At 53.8% G+C, this 18,190-nt stretch overlaps 2 protein-coding genes across 12 annotated transcripts in view; both read right to left on the reverse strand.

Moving 5' to 3' along the window:
• The window catches only part of ADGRG3 (adhesion G protein-coupled receptor G3), a 29,823-nt gene extending 18,905 nt beyond the window's left edge, over positions 1-10,918 (reverse strand). The window contains exons 1-2 of the mRNA XM_058279945.1: positions 10,689-10,918; positions 6,046-6,205 (exon numbers count right to left, since the gene is read on the reverse strand). Of these exons, the coding sequence (XP_058135928.1) occupies positions 6,046-6,205; positions 10,689-10,881 (353 nt within the window). The 5' untranslated portion in view covers positions 10,882-10,918. The remainder of the gene's footprint in view (positions 1-6,045; positions 6,206-10,688) is intronic.
• A 3,192-nt stretch (positions 10,919-14,110) lies between these two features.
• Positions 14,111-18,190, reverse strand: part of ADGRG1 (adhesion G protein-coupled receptor G1) — a 39,211-nt gene continuing 35,131 nt past the window's right edge. For all 11 annotated transcript variants that reach the window (XM_071209149.1, XM_004468511.4, XM_058279953.2 and 8 more), the window contains 3 exons: positions 17,940-18,048; positions 17,013-17,281; positions 14,111-15,599 (listed from right to left, as the gene is read on the reverse strand). In XM_071209149.1, the coding sequence (XP_071065250.1) occupies positions 15,496-15,599; positions 17,013-17,281; positions 17,940-18,048 (482 nt within the window). In that variant the 3' untranslated portion in view covers positions 14,111-15,495. The remainder of the gene's footprint in view (positions 15,600-17,012; positions 17,282-17,939; positions 18,049-18,190) is intronic.

The following is an 18,190-nucleotide window of genomic DNA, read 5'->3' on the forward strand; positions in this document are numbered from 1 at the left end:
CAAGCAGTTTCCATCTCAAGAAACCACTTTCAATTAGTAAAAAGAAAAAAAGAAAAACAAAACAGAAAAAGAAACCACTTTCTTTGCCCATTCACAAGAAGCAACGCCTCTACATTAAAGCTTTTGTTTTGTTCTTAACATAAAGTTTTATCATGAGATTTCAGCAATTCAGTCACATCTTGAGGTCCACTTCTAATTCTAGTTCTCTTACTATTTCATCACATCTACAGTGAATTCCTCCACTGAGTCTTGAATATCTCGAAGTCATCCCTGAGGCTCGGAATCAACTTCTTCCAAACTCCTGTGAATGTTGCTATTTCGACCTCCTCCCATGAATCACAAATGTTCTTCATGGCATCTAGAATGGTGACTCCTTTCCAGAAGATTTTCAACTCCCAAATCTATCTGAGGAATCACTCTCTATGGCAGCTATAATCTTACAAAATGTATTTCTTAAACAATGAGACTTAAATGTCTAAATGACTCCTTGATTCATGGTTCACAGAATGGATGTGTGTTAACAGGCGTGAAAACAACATTAATCACATTGTACATCTCTTGGGTGAGATGTACAGAGCTCTTGGTGATCAGGTACATTGTCAATGAGCAGTAATATTTCGAGAAGAACCTTTTTTTCTGAGCAGTTGGTCTCAATGGTGGGCTTAAAATATTCAGTAAATCAGTTGTAAACAGATGTGCTGCCATCCAGGTTTCATTGTTCCATTAATAAAACACAGGCAGGGAAGCAGATATGGCTCACGCATAGAGCTTCCGCCTACCATATAGGAGGTCTAAGGTTTGATACCCAGGGCCTTCTGGCCCATGTGGCAAGCTGGCCCACATGGAGTGTTGGCGCATACAAGAAGTGTTGCCTCGCACAGGGGTGGCCCCCATGCAAGGACTGCAGCCCTGCCCTGGAGAGCAGGCTGCCCAGGATTGGTGCCACCCACACAGAGAGCTGATGCAACAAAGAAGAGACACAAAGAAGAAAAATATGAGACACAGTGAACCAGGGACCTGAGGTGGAGCAAGAGAAGATGACCTCTCTCCCACTCCGGAAGGTCCCAGGATGGGTTCCCAGAGCTGCCTAATGAGAATACAGCAGACACAGAAGAACACACAGTGAATGGACACAGAGAGCAGACAATGGGGTGGGGAGAGGGGGAAGAAATAAGAAATAAAAAATAAATAAACTAACTTTCTTTAAAAAAACAAGCCCACAGGCAGAGTAGATTTAGCATAATTGCTAAGGGACTTAGGATTTTCAGACTGTAAATGAACATTGACTGCCACTTAAAGTCACTAGCTGCATTAGCCCTAAACAAGAGAGTCAGCCTGCCCTTTCCAGCTTCGAAGCCAGGCATTGACTTCTCTCTAACTATGAAAGTCCTAGTTGACATCTTCTTCCAATATAAGGCTGTTTGTCTATATAGAAAATCTGTTGTTTAGTGTAGCTGCCTTCATCGATGATCTTAGCTAGATCTTCTGGATAACTTGCTGCAGTTTTCATATCATCACTTGCTGCTTCAACTTGCACTTTTATGTTATGAAGATGCTTCTTTGCTTAAACCTCATGAACCAACCTCTGCTAAATTAAAATTTTTCTTCTGCAGCTTCCTCACCTCTCTCAGCCTTTGTAGAATTGAAGAGAATTAGAGCTTTGCCCTGCATTAGGTTTTGGCTTAGGAGATTATTGTGGCTGGCTTGATCTTCTATCCAGACCACTAGAACTTTCTCCGTATCAGCAATAAGGCTGTTTCATCTTCTTATCATTCATGTGTGCACTGGAGCAGCACTTCTAATTTCCTTCAAGAACTTTCCCTTTGCATTCACAACTTGGCTAACTGGCTCAAGAGGCCTGGCTTTGGGCATGTCTCAGCTTTTGACGTGCCTTCTTCACTAAGCTTAATCATTTCCAGCTTAAAATGAGAGACGTGTGACTCTTCCTGACACTTGAACACTTAGAGGCCATTGTAGGGCTCTTAACTGGCCTAATTTCAATATCGTTGTGTCTCAGGGAATAGGGAGGCCCTAGAAGAGGAGAAGAGACAGGGAACAGCCCATGGATGGAACAGTCAGGATACACAGCAGTTATCAGTTAGGTCTGCCATCTTATACGGTGCTCCAGAACAATTACAGTTGTAATAGCAAAGATCACAGATCACCATAACAGATACATAATAACGGAAAAGTTTGAAATATTGTGAGAAGTATCAAAATGTGGCAGAGACACAAAATGCACAGATGCTGTTGGAAAAATGACACCAACAGACTTGCTCAAGATAGGATTGCCACAAACATTCAGTTCGTGAAAAACACAATATAAGTAATGTGCAATAAAGCAAGGTATACCGGTATAGCCATCTGGTGACATACTACTCACCAATAAAAATAAGCCAACTACTGACACATGCTACAACATAAATGAACCTCAAAAACATTTTGCTAAGTGAAAGAAGCTAGAAACAAAATGTGACATATTGCATGAGTCCCTTTATCGAAAAGCCAGAAAAGGTAAATCTATAGAAATTGAAAGCAGATTAGTGGTTGACTGTGGTTTGGTAAGTGAGCAGGGATTGATTGAAAATAGGCACAAAGTATTTTGGGGGGAAATGGAAGTGGCCTAAAACTGGATTGTGATGATGGATACATGCAATTGTATAAATATACTAAAACTTATCAAACTGTCCACTGATAATGTATAGAATGTATGGTATATAAGTTGTACCTCAATAAAGCTGTCAAAATTAAAATCACAATGAAAGATCACTCTGTGCCCACTAGAATGTCTAAAATGATAAAGACAGATTATACCAAGTTTTGCACAGATGTGGAGCAAGCGGAACTCACACATTCCTGGTGGGAGTGCAAATTGGCATAACCCCGAGGAAAATGATGGCAATGCTTACGAAACCTAATCATATGCCTGCCTTTGATGGCAATTCCTCTTCTAAGCATTTACCCAAGGGAAATGAGCTGCCGTGGAAAGACATGCTCAGAAATATTCATGGGTGCTTTATTCATAAAAGCCCCAAACCAGAAATATTTCAGAAACAACTAAAATGCCCATTAACAGCAGAAGAGATAATAGTGATTTATTCATGCAGTGGATTACCAGACAGCAGTAAAGAAGACAAAATATTGCTGTATACACAAAAAACCAACAGATGAATCTCACAGTCATATTGGTTGGGGAAAGAAGCAGATACTGCTTGATGCTATTTATATGAAGTATAAGAACAGGCAAAACCAATAAATGGTTGTACAAGTTAGAATAATGGTTACCATGATGGGGTGTTATCAATTGGAAAGGAGTGTGAGGGATCCTTTTGCGATGCTAGAATGTTTTATAGCTCAATGTGAGTGGTTAAAGGATATTAAGTCATTAATATTAATAATATTAATATATTATGTATATTTGACAAAGGCCATAAATCCAGAATATATAAAGAACACCTAAAAATCACTAAGAAAAATTCAAACAACCCCATAGAACAACATGCAAAAAGCTCAAAGGGGCATTTCACAAAGAAAAATATCCAAATTGCCAATAAACATAATAAAAATGTTAAACCTCATTAGTTGTCAGGAAAATGGAATTAAAACCACTATGATATACATACAAATCTTCCAGAATAGCTAAAATGAAAAGGCAGACAATACCAAGTGCTAACAAGGATGTAAAGCAACTGAAACTATCATATACTGTCAGTGGAGTGAAATTTGGTTCAACCACTTTGGAAAACTGTTTGGCAGTTTCTACTAAAGTTAGTCATACATATACAACAGTACCCACTAATCCCACTGCTAGGTATATTCCTTACAGAAACATGTACATATGTTCACCAAAATACTCGAACAAGAATACTTACAACACTATTTGTGTTAGCCAGAAACTGGAGACCTCCCAAATATCAACATAGTAGAATAGATAAATGAGTTGTGGTCAAGCATTACGACAGCTAACTATAAATACATATAGTTTATGTCTCTATGTACTTATATATAAAAGGGTAAAAATAAACACACCAAAATCATGATTATCCTGGATAGTGAAATTAGGGGAATTTTTAATTTTCTTTTCATAGCTATTTTCCAAATATTTTACAATAAATATGTATTACTTTTATAATCAGAAAGTCATAAAAAATTAACAATGTCTTGAGTTCTACTACCTGCTGGTTACTTTTACGTGCATGATCTCATTTCATCGCAACAACTATCCTAAGAAGTTTGTATAAGAAAGAGGCCAAGAACAAAAGCTTTGGAATAGTACTAAAATGACAAGACTAAGAAGGAGATAACAATAACAGCTCATATGTATGAATTTTATCATTTAAGTCTTCAATAATTCTGCAAGTTGCGTGTTACTTTCACCCCATGTTACGGATGAGTAAATGGAAAGACTACCTGTCCAAAGCGCAGCAGCAGGCTGGGGGAGGGGGCAGGCTGACCCATCCGATACTACACCACGTACCTTGCCTTCCAGGCTCAGGGTCAGGCCTGACTGTGCTACTTACCAGCTATGTAATGTGGGCCCCTCACCTCGCCCTTTGGATCCTTAGTCTCCTCACCTGGAAAATGGCTGGCTAGCAGGACCTGCCTTATAGGGCTGTTGTGACGATAAAAGGGAACTGAAGGCGCTCACCACAGCTCAGGAGAACCATAACACCCACACGCATTCTGGGCCCAGCACCAGAAGCCCTGATTTTTCCAGGCTACCCCACCATAGAGCAGCACAGTGAGGAGACTCCTGAAAGGCCTGCTGGAGCTGAGATGCTCCCTGAGCAGCCCAGGTGCGGATGGGAGCTTTTCCAGCTGCCTACACGGTGCCGTTCAGTCAGGTAGCTCTCCTAACACCAAGCCTTGGAACCCAGGGCTTTCACTCACTGTTGGACAAACGTTGACTGATTAATGGAGGGTGGCAATGGTCACACAAGATCGTGGCTGAAATGAACACTATTGAATTGTATTCTTGAAAGTGGTTAAGATGGGAAGTGGAATATTATGTTACCACACAAAAATAAGAATATGTATTTAGTGAGTGCTGAGTATATACCCAGGCCGGTTCTGCCTAATTTAGAAAATTTGTGGCAGTTTTGACCAGAAGGGAGAGGAGGAGAGAGAGGCAGATGTATTTTGGGAGATGACTCTTGGAGGTGGTGTAACCCCTTCTTCTCCCTCACCTCTGTGTCTAGTCAGTCTCTTGGTCTTAGTAACTCGACGTCCTACACCTCTCTATGCAGCCTTTTTTCCAGGTGCCCGATGCCCATTGGTGACAGTGGCATTGCTGTGGATCCAGCCCTCGTGTTTACCCAGACCGCTGCAGTCGCACCCTACCTGGTTAGGTCTCCTCCTGCATCTCCGCACCTGCACCCTTCCTTGAAGTCTGAGAGATCTTACTTCTAAACTGGAAAGTTGATTATATTTTCTCTGCTTAAAATATATCATCGTCCTTTTCCACCACCACCACCACCCCCATTGGTAAGTCCAGACTCCTCTGCGTAGCTCACTCTACCTGTTACACTTTGGGGTCCAATCCCCCACTCACCCTACCTCCCCATTGTCTACCCACCCCCACCAGCCCTTTACCCGCTCCAGGTCAAAGCACTGTAGTGCTCTTCTAGTACTCCCTGAGTTGTGCCCCTGTATACCCCACCATTATCTGCACCCAACTTGAAAACTCCTATACAACCTTCAAAGCCCTTTCATGGGTTGCCTCCTCCATGAAGCCTTGCTAGACTTCTCTGCTCTGGGCTAACGTGGCCTCCTGCCTACTTTTCTAGGTCTGTACGGTCATACTTCGGAGTCATCATCATATGAGCTCATGTCTGTTTCTCCACAACTCTCGAGGGCAGGCAAAGGGACTTTGTCATCTCTGCGGCCCTGATTCCCAAGGAGACTTGGTGGGCAGTAGGGGTGGGTGTCTCCCAAGAGCAAGATTGGAGGGGGCCATGGAGGTTGAGGGCTCCATCCCTTCCTATTCATGTCCACCCCTCCTTCCGGAGCCCCAGATTCCCGCCCCATCTCCGAGGACCCCCTCACCTGTGCAGCTTCTCCAGGTCGCAGGCGTTGCTGCCCAGCTGACACTTGGTGAAGCACGTGGCCGCGCTGTGCAGGTCCACCTTCTGGAAGTCGTGGACGACGCCCGGCCCGCCGCAGACATTCCTCGGAGCCTCGGTGGCTCTGGTAGACGTTTTCTCACCTGCAGGCGGGATGCAGAGGGTGCGGCTGGGCTGGGGGGGGCGGGGCAGGGCACTGAGAAGCAGGTCAGGGTCGAGAGTCTGGTGGTGTGGACCGAAATCCCAGCTTCAGCCACACTAGCTGATCACTTGAGCTGGACTCATAACCTCCCAGGGCCTTGGTTTCCCCGGGGAGGAGACACTGCCCCTCCCCCATCTCGCAGACCCAACGGGATGCTTTGGGGAAGTGTGTACAAAGGCTTGGCCCACGGCTCTGTCGATAAAGGGTTTTATATGCTAGTGCTATTACTCTTTTACCACTTCCTCCAGGCAGTTTGCCTGGCTTTCCCTGATTGTTCCATGTCAGACTTTCCACAGCCCTGGCCGCTGTGGCCTCATGGTACAATTATGGGCTGTATTCTGTCTTGGTTTGTCACATTGGAGCGCTCACATCTACCTCCTGGGGTAGGTAGAGAACACAGCCAACTCAGACTCTGGAGCACAGCAACCCACGATGAGCTTGTGTGACTTCTAGTCCAGTTCTCTTTCACCTGTACAGGAAATGATGGGGAAGCTTTGGGTCGCTCACTAGTTGTGCAACCTCAGGTGAGTTATTTCAACTCTCTGAGGCTCGATCTGCTCATCGGCAAGACGGGGCTAATAACATCTTCCTTGCAAGTTTTGGGGGAGGATTAGACACAACATACATAAATGATAGAGTCCATTGTTGGTGTTCAAAGAGAGTCATTCTGACTTATTTCAGGAGATGAAAATGACATTGTAAGACTACTTGCATATTTGCTTTCTTGGGCTGTATTTGTGTCCCTACATAGGAATCTATCGACAAATGTAATACACACGTAGAGTTAACAAAATTTAAACAGTACAATAGAACATAAATGAAAAGCAAAAGTCCCTCTCCCTGCACCGTGCAGGCCACACTCCAGAGGTAACCACCATTGATAGTTTATTGCACAATCTTTCAGAAATTATCTATGCATTTACAAATATATGTATATAGATCATTTTTAAGTGAATGGAATCACTTAGCAATATATCTGAAAGACCATATCTACCACATTGAGTCACTTCCTTCTTTATATAGCTGCATACTCTTCCACTATGTGGGTGTCGCAACACTTTTTCAACTGGATTTTTTGTTATTTTGAGCAATGTCACAATGAGAATCCTTGAGCAAACACCTTTGCCACCTTGTTTTCAGAAATCATAGAAAACATTCCTATCATAGGAATTTTTATTATAATGTATGTGCTTTTTAAAAATTGAAGTATTATTAAATTTCCCTCCAAAAAGGGTGGAACTTATTTACACTCCCATCAACAGTAGACAAGAGTGAATATTCCCCCACATGCTCTCAATCCTAGATTTTACCACACTTTTCTTTTTCTTTTTTTCCAGTCTGAGAGGTAAAATTGAATCTCATTTTAATTTAAGAAGGAGTTTGAACATGAATCTGTACATTTGCTGGCCATGCTCTCTCTTTTTCTGTGAATTGCTTTGTAGGATCCTGTACCATTTGTGGGTGCAGGTTGGATCCCAACTGTATGTGAAATGTTTTCATGGATGGACACCCCACGCACTGTTGAGGGGCCTGACTTGGGGGATGCAAGGCAGGGCAAAGGTGGACAGGGGATCATTTACCTTTCACTTTTTGTACCTTTCCCCTGTGTTTGATTAAATGTCACACAATGCTACTTTTACAAGTTAAAAAAAAAAACTAGTTAATTTTAAATCATTAATATGAAAATAAAATAAAAAGATAAAGGCAGCAAAAAGTTGGAGTAAATGTAAGCTTTTTAAAAGTCACATTTTAGGGGAAGTGGACTTGGCTCAGTGGATAGAGTGTCCACCTACCACATGGGAGGTCCATGGTTCAAACCCAGGGCCTCCTTGACCCGTGTGGAGCTGGCACATGCGCAGTGCTGATGCACGCAAGGAGTGCCCTGCAATGCAGGGGTGTCCCCCGCATAGGGCAGCCCCACGCACAAGGAGTGCATCCCATGAGGAGAGCTGCCCAGCGCAAAAGGAAGTGCAGCCTGCCCGTGGGTGGTAGCCCCGCACATGGAGAGCTGCAGCAAGACGACCCAACAAAAGGGAGACGCAGATTCCTGGTGCTGCGGACAAGAATAGAAGCGGACAGAGAATGGACATAGAAAACAAACAACTGGGGCTGGGGGAGGTGGTAAGGAGAGAGAGAAAAAAAATTTTTTTTAACTATTAAAAAAATAAAAGTAACACGTTAGAGTGGATTTTAGAATCATCAGATCTAGATGTGACAGTGTTTTAATTCACTTATAAAAGAACTTTAAATTTCTATTAGCTTGCAAAGATATTCATGACACACTGTTGAAGGGGGAAAAGCAGATGACAGATGAGCACGTATATAATATCATCTAGGTTGCTTTAAAAGAGAAAAGCGGGGGTAGAGGAAGAAGGGAAAAGAGAAAGAGGAAAGAAGAGGCAGGAGAGGGGAGGGGAAGGGAGAGAAGGCGAGGGGAGAAAACTGCCAACTGGAGGGGACATCCCAACCCTTTGAATGCGGCGAGGTTACAAATGGGTGCTGAGAGCTGGGGCCCGTGGTGAGTGAGCACAGAGCCTCTCTCCTGCTCTGCGCTGAAATTTCAGTGCCGCCACGTCTGTGAAGCTCTTGGCACGAAACCAGCACAGAGCAGATGATCAAACGGAGCGTGCTGATTATTTCTCGGTGTTTGGGAGCATGCGCCCAGCCAGGGAGACCCTGAACTAGGCTGCTGGGAGGGCGGTGCCCCCCGGCCCGCGGGATCGCTTCCCCACCCGGGTCTGCCAGGGGCTGGCCAGCTACGGGGCTGGGGCCCGTCAGCTGCCCTGGTCCCCTGCAGTCCCAGCTTGTTCTCCCCAGTTCTGGGGACCGTCCCTCCTTCGCCCTCCAGGCTTCGCGCTGTAAGAGGGTCCCTCGGGGGCCAGCCCTCGGGCACCACCACCCTTCTTGGTTCCTCTTGCCCTGCGCTCACCCTCGTCCTTTCATTAAAGCTCCTCCATTGTCCGTGAGAGTGCACCTGCCCGGCCCCGACTGCCCAGCCCCGTGTGCTGGGGGCCACCTCACCCTCGGGACCCCTCGGAAGCGCCCTATTGCTCTGCTAGACTGAGAGCCCCTGAGGACAAGGACCCCGTGGCACCCCAGCACAGGGCCTGGCACAGCATCCAGGGCTCCATCCACGCTCTATGAATGAATAATGAATGATGAAGGAATGATGAATGAACGAATGAATGGAGTAGTTGGGTGAATGGCGACTAACCCATAAATGTCCGTAAAGGAAGGGGAATTACCTCTACAGGTAGTTGTAACTTTCTCGAAGCTCCTCGCTCGTTCAAATGGCCAATGCTTGGCCAGAACCAGATCACCCACATCGCCCCAGGGTAAACGCACCCTCCCCCAGCCAGTGAGTTACAGCTTTTGTGAAGGACCCAGGGTCCTTATAACTGCCACCCACTGGTTAATAAACTAATTAACCCATCAAGTGTCCGCTGACCACCTGTTCCAACCTTCCCACCATGAAGGACAGAGCCGCCATTTCCCCTCCTTCTTCTGAGCAAGGGACTGAACTTGCCCCTTTACTGACTCTCCAGCATTTGCCAGAAGCAGAGTTCTTTGAAGCCCAGAGAGCTGGGTCGATGTGCCTCAAGTCCACCGCCGGGGGCCAGGACGTGGGGCTGAACTTCCCATCCCCATTTCCATGGCTCCAAAGCGCCAGGCACACGGTGAGCTCCGCGCTGGGCAGTCGCCCAGGAGACAGAGGCGCAACCACCGACTGAGACAACGGGAGGAGGGGCACCGTCCGGGGCCCCCTGAGGACATGGCAGCAGAGAAGGGCAGGAAAAGGAGGGGGGAGGGGGAGATGCGGGGGGCAGCGGGCAGGAGCCTGGCGTTCTGCTGCAGTCGCTGGAGGGTCGTGGCTTGAGGCCTGCTGCGCACAAGGCTGGAGCGAGGGGACGGGGTCCTGGTTTTGTAACAGGATGGTGGGGCCATCTGCTGAGTCAGGGAGAGGGAGCCAGTGGGAAGGGTGGGGTGGAGGGGCCCAGAGGAAGGGGCCGGGGGCAGGGCAGGGCAACCCTGCCTGGACTCAGCCTCCAGAGGGTTCCGTCCCCCTTCCCAGGGGCTCGGAGGCCAGCTTGTTCAGAGCCTGCCGTGTCCCAGAGCCCGGCTGTCAGGGAGCCACAGCCCAGGATGGGGAGCAGGGTGTGCTCTCCATTGTCCCCCTTCTAGGGTGCGGTGGGGAAATCAAGGCACCCCGAGAACCCATGCCAACCCAAGCCTAACAGGACAGCTAGACGGACCCAGAGGGACAAGGTTAGCAGAGAGGGAGCTCAGTGGTCAGGGCGGCTCCTTGGAGGGCACGGCCTAGACACCCCCCACCCCCACCCCTTCCCTGCCCCTGGCTCTGCTCCAGCTGGCCCCTCAGCAGCGCGGGTCTCCGGGGCTTGATGGGAGAAGGATGAAGAGCTCACCTGAGGCCGGGAGCAGGAGCAGGAGCAGGAGCAGGAGCCCAAGGCCCCTGGGTGCCACCATCCTCGGCCAGCCTTTCCCACACTGGTCAGAGCCCCGGCCCGTCTGGCTCCCCGGCCTCAGCTCTGCCAGCCGGCCCCGCCCCACGCTGCTTCCTGTAGCCTCTTTCTCACCCTTCCTGCCCGATGGCGCCATCGCTTGGGTTGTGAAAGGTGAGTATGGGGAAGCGGGAAGGCTCCCAGCCTCGCCGCACCGCCACGACCACCCCCACAGGGGCCAGACCCGGAGCGGCTGGGCCCACCGGGGACACCCCTGCCAGGACCCCCGGAAAGTGGCAACGTGCGGGGGCTTTGGGGTGGCGCGCAGCTGGCTCAGACCCCTCCTGTCACAGGCTGGGGGCTCAGTTGGCGCCTGGGCCCCAGTCGCTTCTGTAAAGCGGGGAAGGCAACGGTGCCGCCTCCCGGGGCCGTGCAGGTGCGAGCCTGGGCCGGGGAGGGAGACGTAAGGGTTCTCACCTCCCTGTGCAGGGCCTGTAGGTGACAAGGCCCACACCACTGGTGCCTGGGAGGAGAGAGCAGGACGGCAGGGGGCCAGGAGCGTGGGCTGCAGGGCTTGGCCAGGCCTGCGCTGACATCCTTCTGGCCACTTCCTGGCAGGTGGCCTTGCGTGAGCTGTCCACTGCTCTGAGCCTCTCAGGGAGGTGCGCGGGGCACTGTGCAGACGGAGGGGGCGGTCCTCGTCGCTGCCATTTATGATTAACCCTCTTGCAACGTTACTGTCTTCACCTCCCAGCTGGTCCCAGGGGCGCGGGCAGGAAGCGGAGTTAGCCAGCGGCGCCTGGGGAGGGGCGGGGAGGGCGAGACCACACAGCCCTGGCTCTGGTGGCCCCAAGGACCCCGAGTGGCTGGCGGTCCAGAGGGCCCCGCCAAGCCGGAGCACATCGCCGCCCTCCCCCAGCTCCAGGGGCCCCCGCCAGCCCTGCTCCGCATCGGGGGTCTCACCCTTCCTCCCACACAGTGTCCACACAGGCCCCGGGGCCCACTGTGCCTGATGCGGGGACACCAGTGGGAACGTGGCCTCTGGTGACAGGTCAGAGTCCAGGGGTTCCTGAGCCCCAGGCACTTCCTCTGGGGGGAAGGCTGGAGGGCGGTGGGGGCCCACCCGTCTGGCCTCCCTCCCAGCAGCCTGCGGGATGGAAGCAAGGTGGCGGACAAGGCCGTGCCGGGCAGGGCCCACGTGGTGGGAAAAAGGGTTTGGCTTGTGTCTGAACTTTGTGTGACCTGTTCCTCGCTGTAGCCGTTGCACCTGTTCTAGTGCAGACGTTGCGGTTGTTCTCTATTATTGTAGACGATGTTGTGGTTCTGATAGCAAACAGCCGCTGGGTAGTTTCCAATAAACACAACGCGGATTGGGAAGCGGACTTGGCCCGTCGATCACATGGGAGGTCTGCGGTTCAAACCCCGGCCTCCTTGACCCGTGTGCAGCTGGCCCACGCACAGTGCTGATGCACGCAAGGAGTGCCGTGCCACACAGGGGTGCCCCCCATGTAAGGAGTGCGCCCCGTAAGGAGAGCCGCCCAAGGTGAAAGAAAGTGCGTCTTGCCTAAGAATGGCACTGCACACACAGAGCTGACGGTTCCTGTGCCGCTAGGGTCGGGGCTCTCAGTTCCAGAAGCTGTGAGTCCCCTGGTCCCATCTTCATCTCCTCTCGTGTGTCTCTCTGTCCTTTTATTTCTTAGGTTCTGTGTCGCCTTCCCTTTGAGCCAACCGATCGCCGAGCTGATCTCAGCACCACGTCCTGGCCCTCAGAGCGGCCTGTGGGTGCCTGTGTGTGAAGGGCCTAGAGACCCACAGGCAGGGGCCCAGGGCACCCAGCACCCTGGGAAGGCCGGGCCGGGGCGCTGGGAGCACAGCTGGGAGGGGCATGCAGGCCCTGGGAGGTCACTGCTCCCTCCAGCCCCTTCTCCAAGACACCCCCGTTCTAGGTCCCATGGGGTCTGGGGCCTGGCCTGCAGCACTTACCAAGTCCTGGAACCCCCAAATCCGGGGGCAGACAGAACCATGGCCCCTCTGCTCCCCTGCCCCCTGGCTTGTCCCAGTCGGTCAGGGGGGCGGGGCACACGTTTTCAGGGCAAGGCCGTGGCTCCTCTGGCCAGTCTTGGCCGGCAGCCTGTCCTCTGGAAACCCAATCCATTTCCCCACCAGAGGAATCTTTCCAGACCCAAACCTGGACCTGTCCTGTTGTCTAAAGCCCACAGTCCAGGAAGCTGCCGGACAAGATGCATCAGGGGCAAAAGAAGCAGCCGAAGACTCCAGGAGCCCCAACCGGGCCGAGTGTGAGATGATGGGACCAGACCCAAGACCCTCGCCCCACCACCAGCCCACCTCAGAAACGGGCACTAGATGTTCCAGACTTCTCTAAAACGGGAGAACTCGTGTGAGGGGCCTGCCCTCTGCCTGGGGAGGGGCTGGTCCCCCCCGACCAAGGATGGGAGTGGAGGTGGCCCCCCCAGCCAAGTGAAGGGGCTCAGAGAGACCCTGTAACAGAGGCTGGAGGACCCTGGAGGAGGGAGCTGGCTCTGACCCCTCGGAATGGAGGTGCCGAGGAGGGAGACAGGGCGCCAAGGTGCTGAGTCCCCACAGGCCCCCCAAGGTCCCACACCCACGTCCTTAGGGCGCACGGCCGGCCCACCCCAGGCCGCCGAGGGGCTTCTCATCCATCTCGTCCAACTCCAGAGGCCCCTTTCCCCTGGAGCAGCCAGGAGAGGAGGGAGGAGACTGTGCAGCGCCGGTGGGACCTGGGACGGGGTTTGGATTGAGACTGGGCTCCTCTACCAGGACACAAACGGTGATGATCCAACGTGACTCGTCTCATACCCAAACGGGGACCGAAACCTCCGCGGCCTGCCGTCCCTGTCGTCACAGACAGGAAGGCGAGCTCGCTGGGACAAGGCTGAAGGCAGCGGCAGGGGGGTCCGTGCAGCCACGTGCCGTCAAAAAACTGGCCACACGCATCTGCGTCCTGGCAAGGGCTGGATTCTGCCTCAAGTGTGATTTCTTTGGCCAGGGATTTTTTCTCTCTCTGATTAGCTGTAACTTTAAAAGCAGGGGATTTCACGCCACAATCTGGTTTTGTCATTTCTCTTAAAAGGCAGGAAAATGAAGGGCTGGAGCCGAGTGGTGCCGCCGCGCCTCCCCCACGCGGGGCACTTCAGCTCGTGCGCGCCCCCCTCCTGTCGCCCGCCCAGCACCAACCCAGCCATCCTCCCCTTGCGCCACCACTGAGGTTTGCAGCGGTTGGTTTTGTTCACACACGGTTCCCTTATCTTGTCTGTGTTACTATGTGTCCCGAGACATTTGACTCAGTGACTTAAAACTGAAACAGAGGAGAAGGCTCAGAAAGAAAAGCTCCAAAGCGGTCAGGCTGGTTTCCTAGGTGATGAAGGCAGTCAATTTTTATTGCTGTCTTTATACTTGTCTACAGTTTCCAACTTCTCTACAATGAGCTTTTTTTTTTTTAATCAAAAGACAGAAGAACTGGTACTTAAAAAGAAAATCTCTTAAAGAGTGAGATCCAGTGCCACCTCCTGCAGGAAGTCTTTCTGGATTCTCAGCCAGGAACGACAGCAACCCCTAACCCCGTGCCTGTAGCTCCAGGAGCCCTTGCCTCACCAGTGCCTTGTGCACTGGCCTGAGAGCTCTCAGTGTGGCGAGGGGCAGGCCTTCTGGGTCCCTACCACCTCGCCCAGGGCTGGTCACAGCCGGTGGTGGCTCAGTGTGTGCGCCGGCCACAGTTAACCGTGATAGACAGCCGCGTGTGCTCAAGGTCATTGCAGGGACTTGGAGATGGCCCGCTGGGAGAGCGTCGGGCTCTGGGCCAGTGTCACCAGGGGAGTTAGGTCAGTCTTCAGACAACTTGCTGGGGTTCTGAAGTTTGCACGGCTACCCCCCACGGTTCTTGCCACACGAGGGCTTCGGGAGCACCTGAGGGTCCCTCTGAAGGGTGGACCTGGCAGTTGTTGAGCAAGGGCGATGCTGTTTCTAGAGAAACCAGGAAGGACCTACCCAGCCCAGAGCATCTATACTAAGCCCGAGTCAGGGGCAGGCAGGAGATAAAGGTGTACAGCAGGCACCCGGCGGCTCTTGGGAACGACCACCCGAAATACAGTGCTGGAACTGGGGACCCCAGGATGTGGGCAGGGGGCTGGGAAGGCCCTGAGAGGGGAGGGGGAAGAATGGGGAACCCCCAGGGAACAGGGGAAGGTCAGAGGAGGCTGGCAGGACAGCAGGGAGAGGCCCCGGAAGCCTCCGGGAGCGGGGAGGGAGGGCTGGGGAGGCAAGTTGGGGGGGGGGGCTGGTCTTGGAGGTAGGGGCGTGAGGCTGTCCTCCGGGGAGCGGCCTCTCCTCCTCCAGGGCTCTGGCTCCAAAGCTCCGCCCTGGCCCGTGGGCCCTGGGTGCCGGCCACAGGTCAGCACGGCGGGGGCTGCAGAGCGCCCACACGGCGACCAGAGGCAGAGCAGCTGTGGCCACGTTTCTGTCCCGGGGTGGGAAACGGGGCCTGCAGGCTCCGAGCCCCGCCCCCTCCCCGCTGCTGGAGGGCTGGGGCGGGGGGCGGTGGGGGTGACTGGGCCTCAGCCCCAGGGCAGGACCGCTGGGAGGTGGTGTCACGTAAGGTGGTGCACCCCCGAGCCCATCGGGGGCTGGACCCAGGAGCCAAGCAGTCCCCTAGCCGGCTGGGAGGCCGGGTGCTGCGACGACAGCCGTCCCCGGCGCTGAGCCCCCGAGCAGTGGCGAGCGGGCGGCTGGTGGCCTAGATGCGGCTGGACGAGGTGCTGCCCGAGCTGCTCTTCAGAGGGGTGGGCCCGCTGCGGGCCTGCAGCCTCATGGACCAGTACCACAGGAAGATGAGGAAGCCTGCGGCGGTGGGGGACATGGGGCTCAGCCGGGGCGGCCCTCCTCCTGCCAGCAGCCCTGCCGCGCCGCCCTCCCCCGCCTCCGCCACCCCGGGCTGCGGACACCACCGTGAGGCGGGGTCCACGCGGGGCCCCTTCCATGCACCCGCACTGGCCCGGGCCTTTCACACCCCTCGTCTCGCTTTATTCTTTCAAGACTCCTAGGAGGTGGGCCCTACTCACGATTACTGTTTTACGAAGAGGGGACTGGGGCCAGGGTGGTGCCGGTACTTGGCTAAGTCCCAAAGTAGCGGGGCCCGGAGCCACCAGGCTATATTGCTCCCCGCCCCCAGTAACAGTTCCTGTGATTTATTACACTCGAGGAACTTTAGCTGAGGGAACCTATGGGGGTTATTTATAATCCTCCGAGGCCCCTTCATCTCACAGGTGAGGAAATGAAGATTTAAAAAGTTCGAGCCCCTGCAAGCAGCCAGCAAGAGCTGGGACCGGGGATCCCCACCGCCACCCCTCCCCCAATCCCACCTTCCAGCGACCCTGTGTGGAGGGCTGACCTTGATAAGCCACCGTGAGTCCCTGGCCCGGCCCGGCCATCCCTGTTTTCCTGTCCCAACCCTCCCACCCAGGTGGCCAAGAACAGGTGCATGTGCATCTCTAAGAGATGGGAGAGGTGGGGTGGGGGACACAGGCCTCACACCTGGGCCCCTCTCCCCACCTCCTGCCCCCCGCTCTCCCGTCTGCCTGCTGTGCTCTAGCCACGCTCCTGAGCCCTCTTCTCCCAACACCCAGCCCGGCTCAGCCTCAGGACCTTTGCTTTGCCTTCTCCCTCTGCCTGGTGTGCTTTTCCCCTAGACTGGGGCTCCTCAACTGTGACCTGCCCTGGAATCCCCTGGCATCCTGTGAAATGCAGATTCTGGTTCAGCCAGTCAGGGGTGGGGCTGGAGTTTGTGCTTCCAAACTGCTGGTCCAGAAAACACACTTGGAGTAACGAAGCCCTAGATCTCTCCAAGGCTGGCTCCCTCCGTTGCCTTCAAGAGTCTCCCCTACAGAGAGGCCACGCTCCCCCACGTGTCCCCCGCGCCACCCCAGGCACTGTCCAGCACTTCGCCCGCTAAGGTTGCCTCACCCCCCAAGTCGCCTCTGCTGGCTGCCTGCCTACCCACCGTGTCTTCTCCACTAGGACGGGAGCGCCACGAGAGCCAGCGGGCTCCCAGCCCCGGGCTTAGCCCAGTGCCTGCACAGAGTAGGTGCGCAACAAAGACTTGTCGAGGGGTGGGTGCCCCCATCTCACGGATGGGAAGACTGAGGCCCCGAACAGGTCAACCTTCAGGTGCCCTCGGTCTTCCCGCCCCCGCTCAGGGGGGCACGGCGGCCGTGCTGTCCGGGCTCGGGGCGGGGAGGTCTTCTCCCCACCTACCTTGGAAGGAGGTGATGATGCTGAAGAGGTAGAGGACGACGAGCTGGAAGGTGCCAGAAGCAAAGGAGAAGAAGACCAAGGCCCAGGGCAGGCCGAGGACCAGGCTGAGGCCGAGCAGCGTGAGCACGTGGGGCCACTTCTGGGTGTGCGGGCGCAGCCGCAGGATCTGCACCGCCATGGTGCCCAGCATGGCCGTGTTGAACAGGAACACCAGGCTGAAGAGGCCCAGGTTGGTGACGTGGTTGACCAGCGAGTCCCGGATCCAGCACCTGCGGGCACGGGGCCGGCGTGAGGGCGCGCCTCGGGCCGCTCCTCTTTCATGGGGGAAAGGCTCCGGGCGGCGCTCCCGTGCCTCGAACATCTCTCTACACTCCCCTTCCCACAGGCCTCGGGCGCACGTGTTCAGACCCGAGGTTGGTCTAGTTTTTAAAACACACATTTAAGTTCAAAACTCAGAGGAGTTAAAGGAAAACATTAAGTAAATAACGACACAGATGATACAAGGGCGGGGCAAGAACCCTGAGGTCAGGCTGTGAAGGGCTGAAATTCTCAAGCTGCTGAGCCAGTGGAGAGGGCCCCTGCCCGGCCTGGGGCTCAGGGACCCCGGCTTCAGGTCCTGCCACGAGCACTTAGCGTGGCCAGCAGCGGGCCCTGTCCTCTCGGGCCACAGACAGGTGCATCGGAGGGACCCGATGGGGCTCATCTGCTTTTGCAAAATCCCCATTCACAGATGAGGAAGCTGAGGCCCAGAGAGGGCCAGGACCCAGGCAAGGTCGCCCAGCGTGGGAGTGGCAGGGCTGGCTGCCCTCACCCCACCCTGGCCTCAGCCCAGTGCCCTGGCAGCCTCCGGGCCAGCCCCCCCGCCCAGCTGTTCCCAGCCTCGGCGGCCGAGGCCAGTGCCGCTGCCCGCCCCACGCAGCCACTCACATGGAGGGGTAGATGGTGTTCTCCGGAGTCCTGTGCACGGCCAGGATGATGGGGCCATAGTTGTTCACATCCACCAGCGCCACCAGGATCACCAGGAAGAAGGGGAACCCTGGGGTGGCACAGCGAGGCGCTCCGTCTCCCACCTCCCGAGCCCACCCTCTCCCCCACCCTACATGGGCCTCTCGAGCCTGTGCTGCCAGAGCCCACCCAGCCCCAGCTGGGGAAGGGTCCCCCAGCTCGGACCCTCCACT

This window comes from Dasypus novemcinctus, chromosome 18 (assembly GCF_030445035.2).
Source record: "Dasypus novemcinctus isolate mDasNov1 chromosome 18, mDasNov1.1.hap2, whole genome shotgun sequence".
Classification (NCBI taxonomy): Eukaryota; Metazoa; Chordata; class Mammalia; order Cingulata; family Dasypodidae; genus Dasypus; species Dasypus novemcinctus.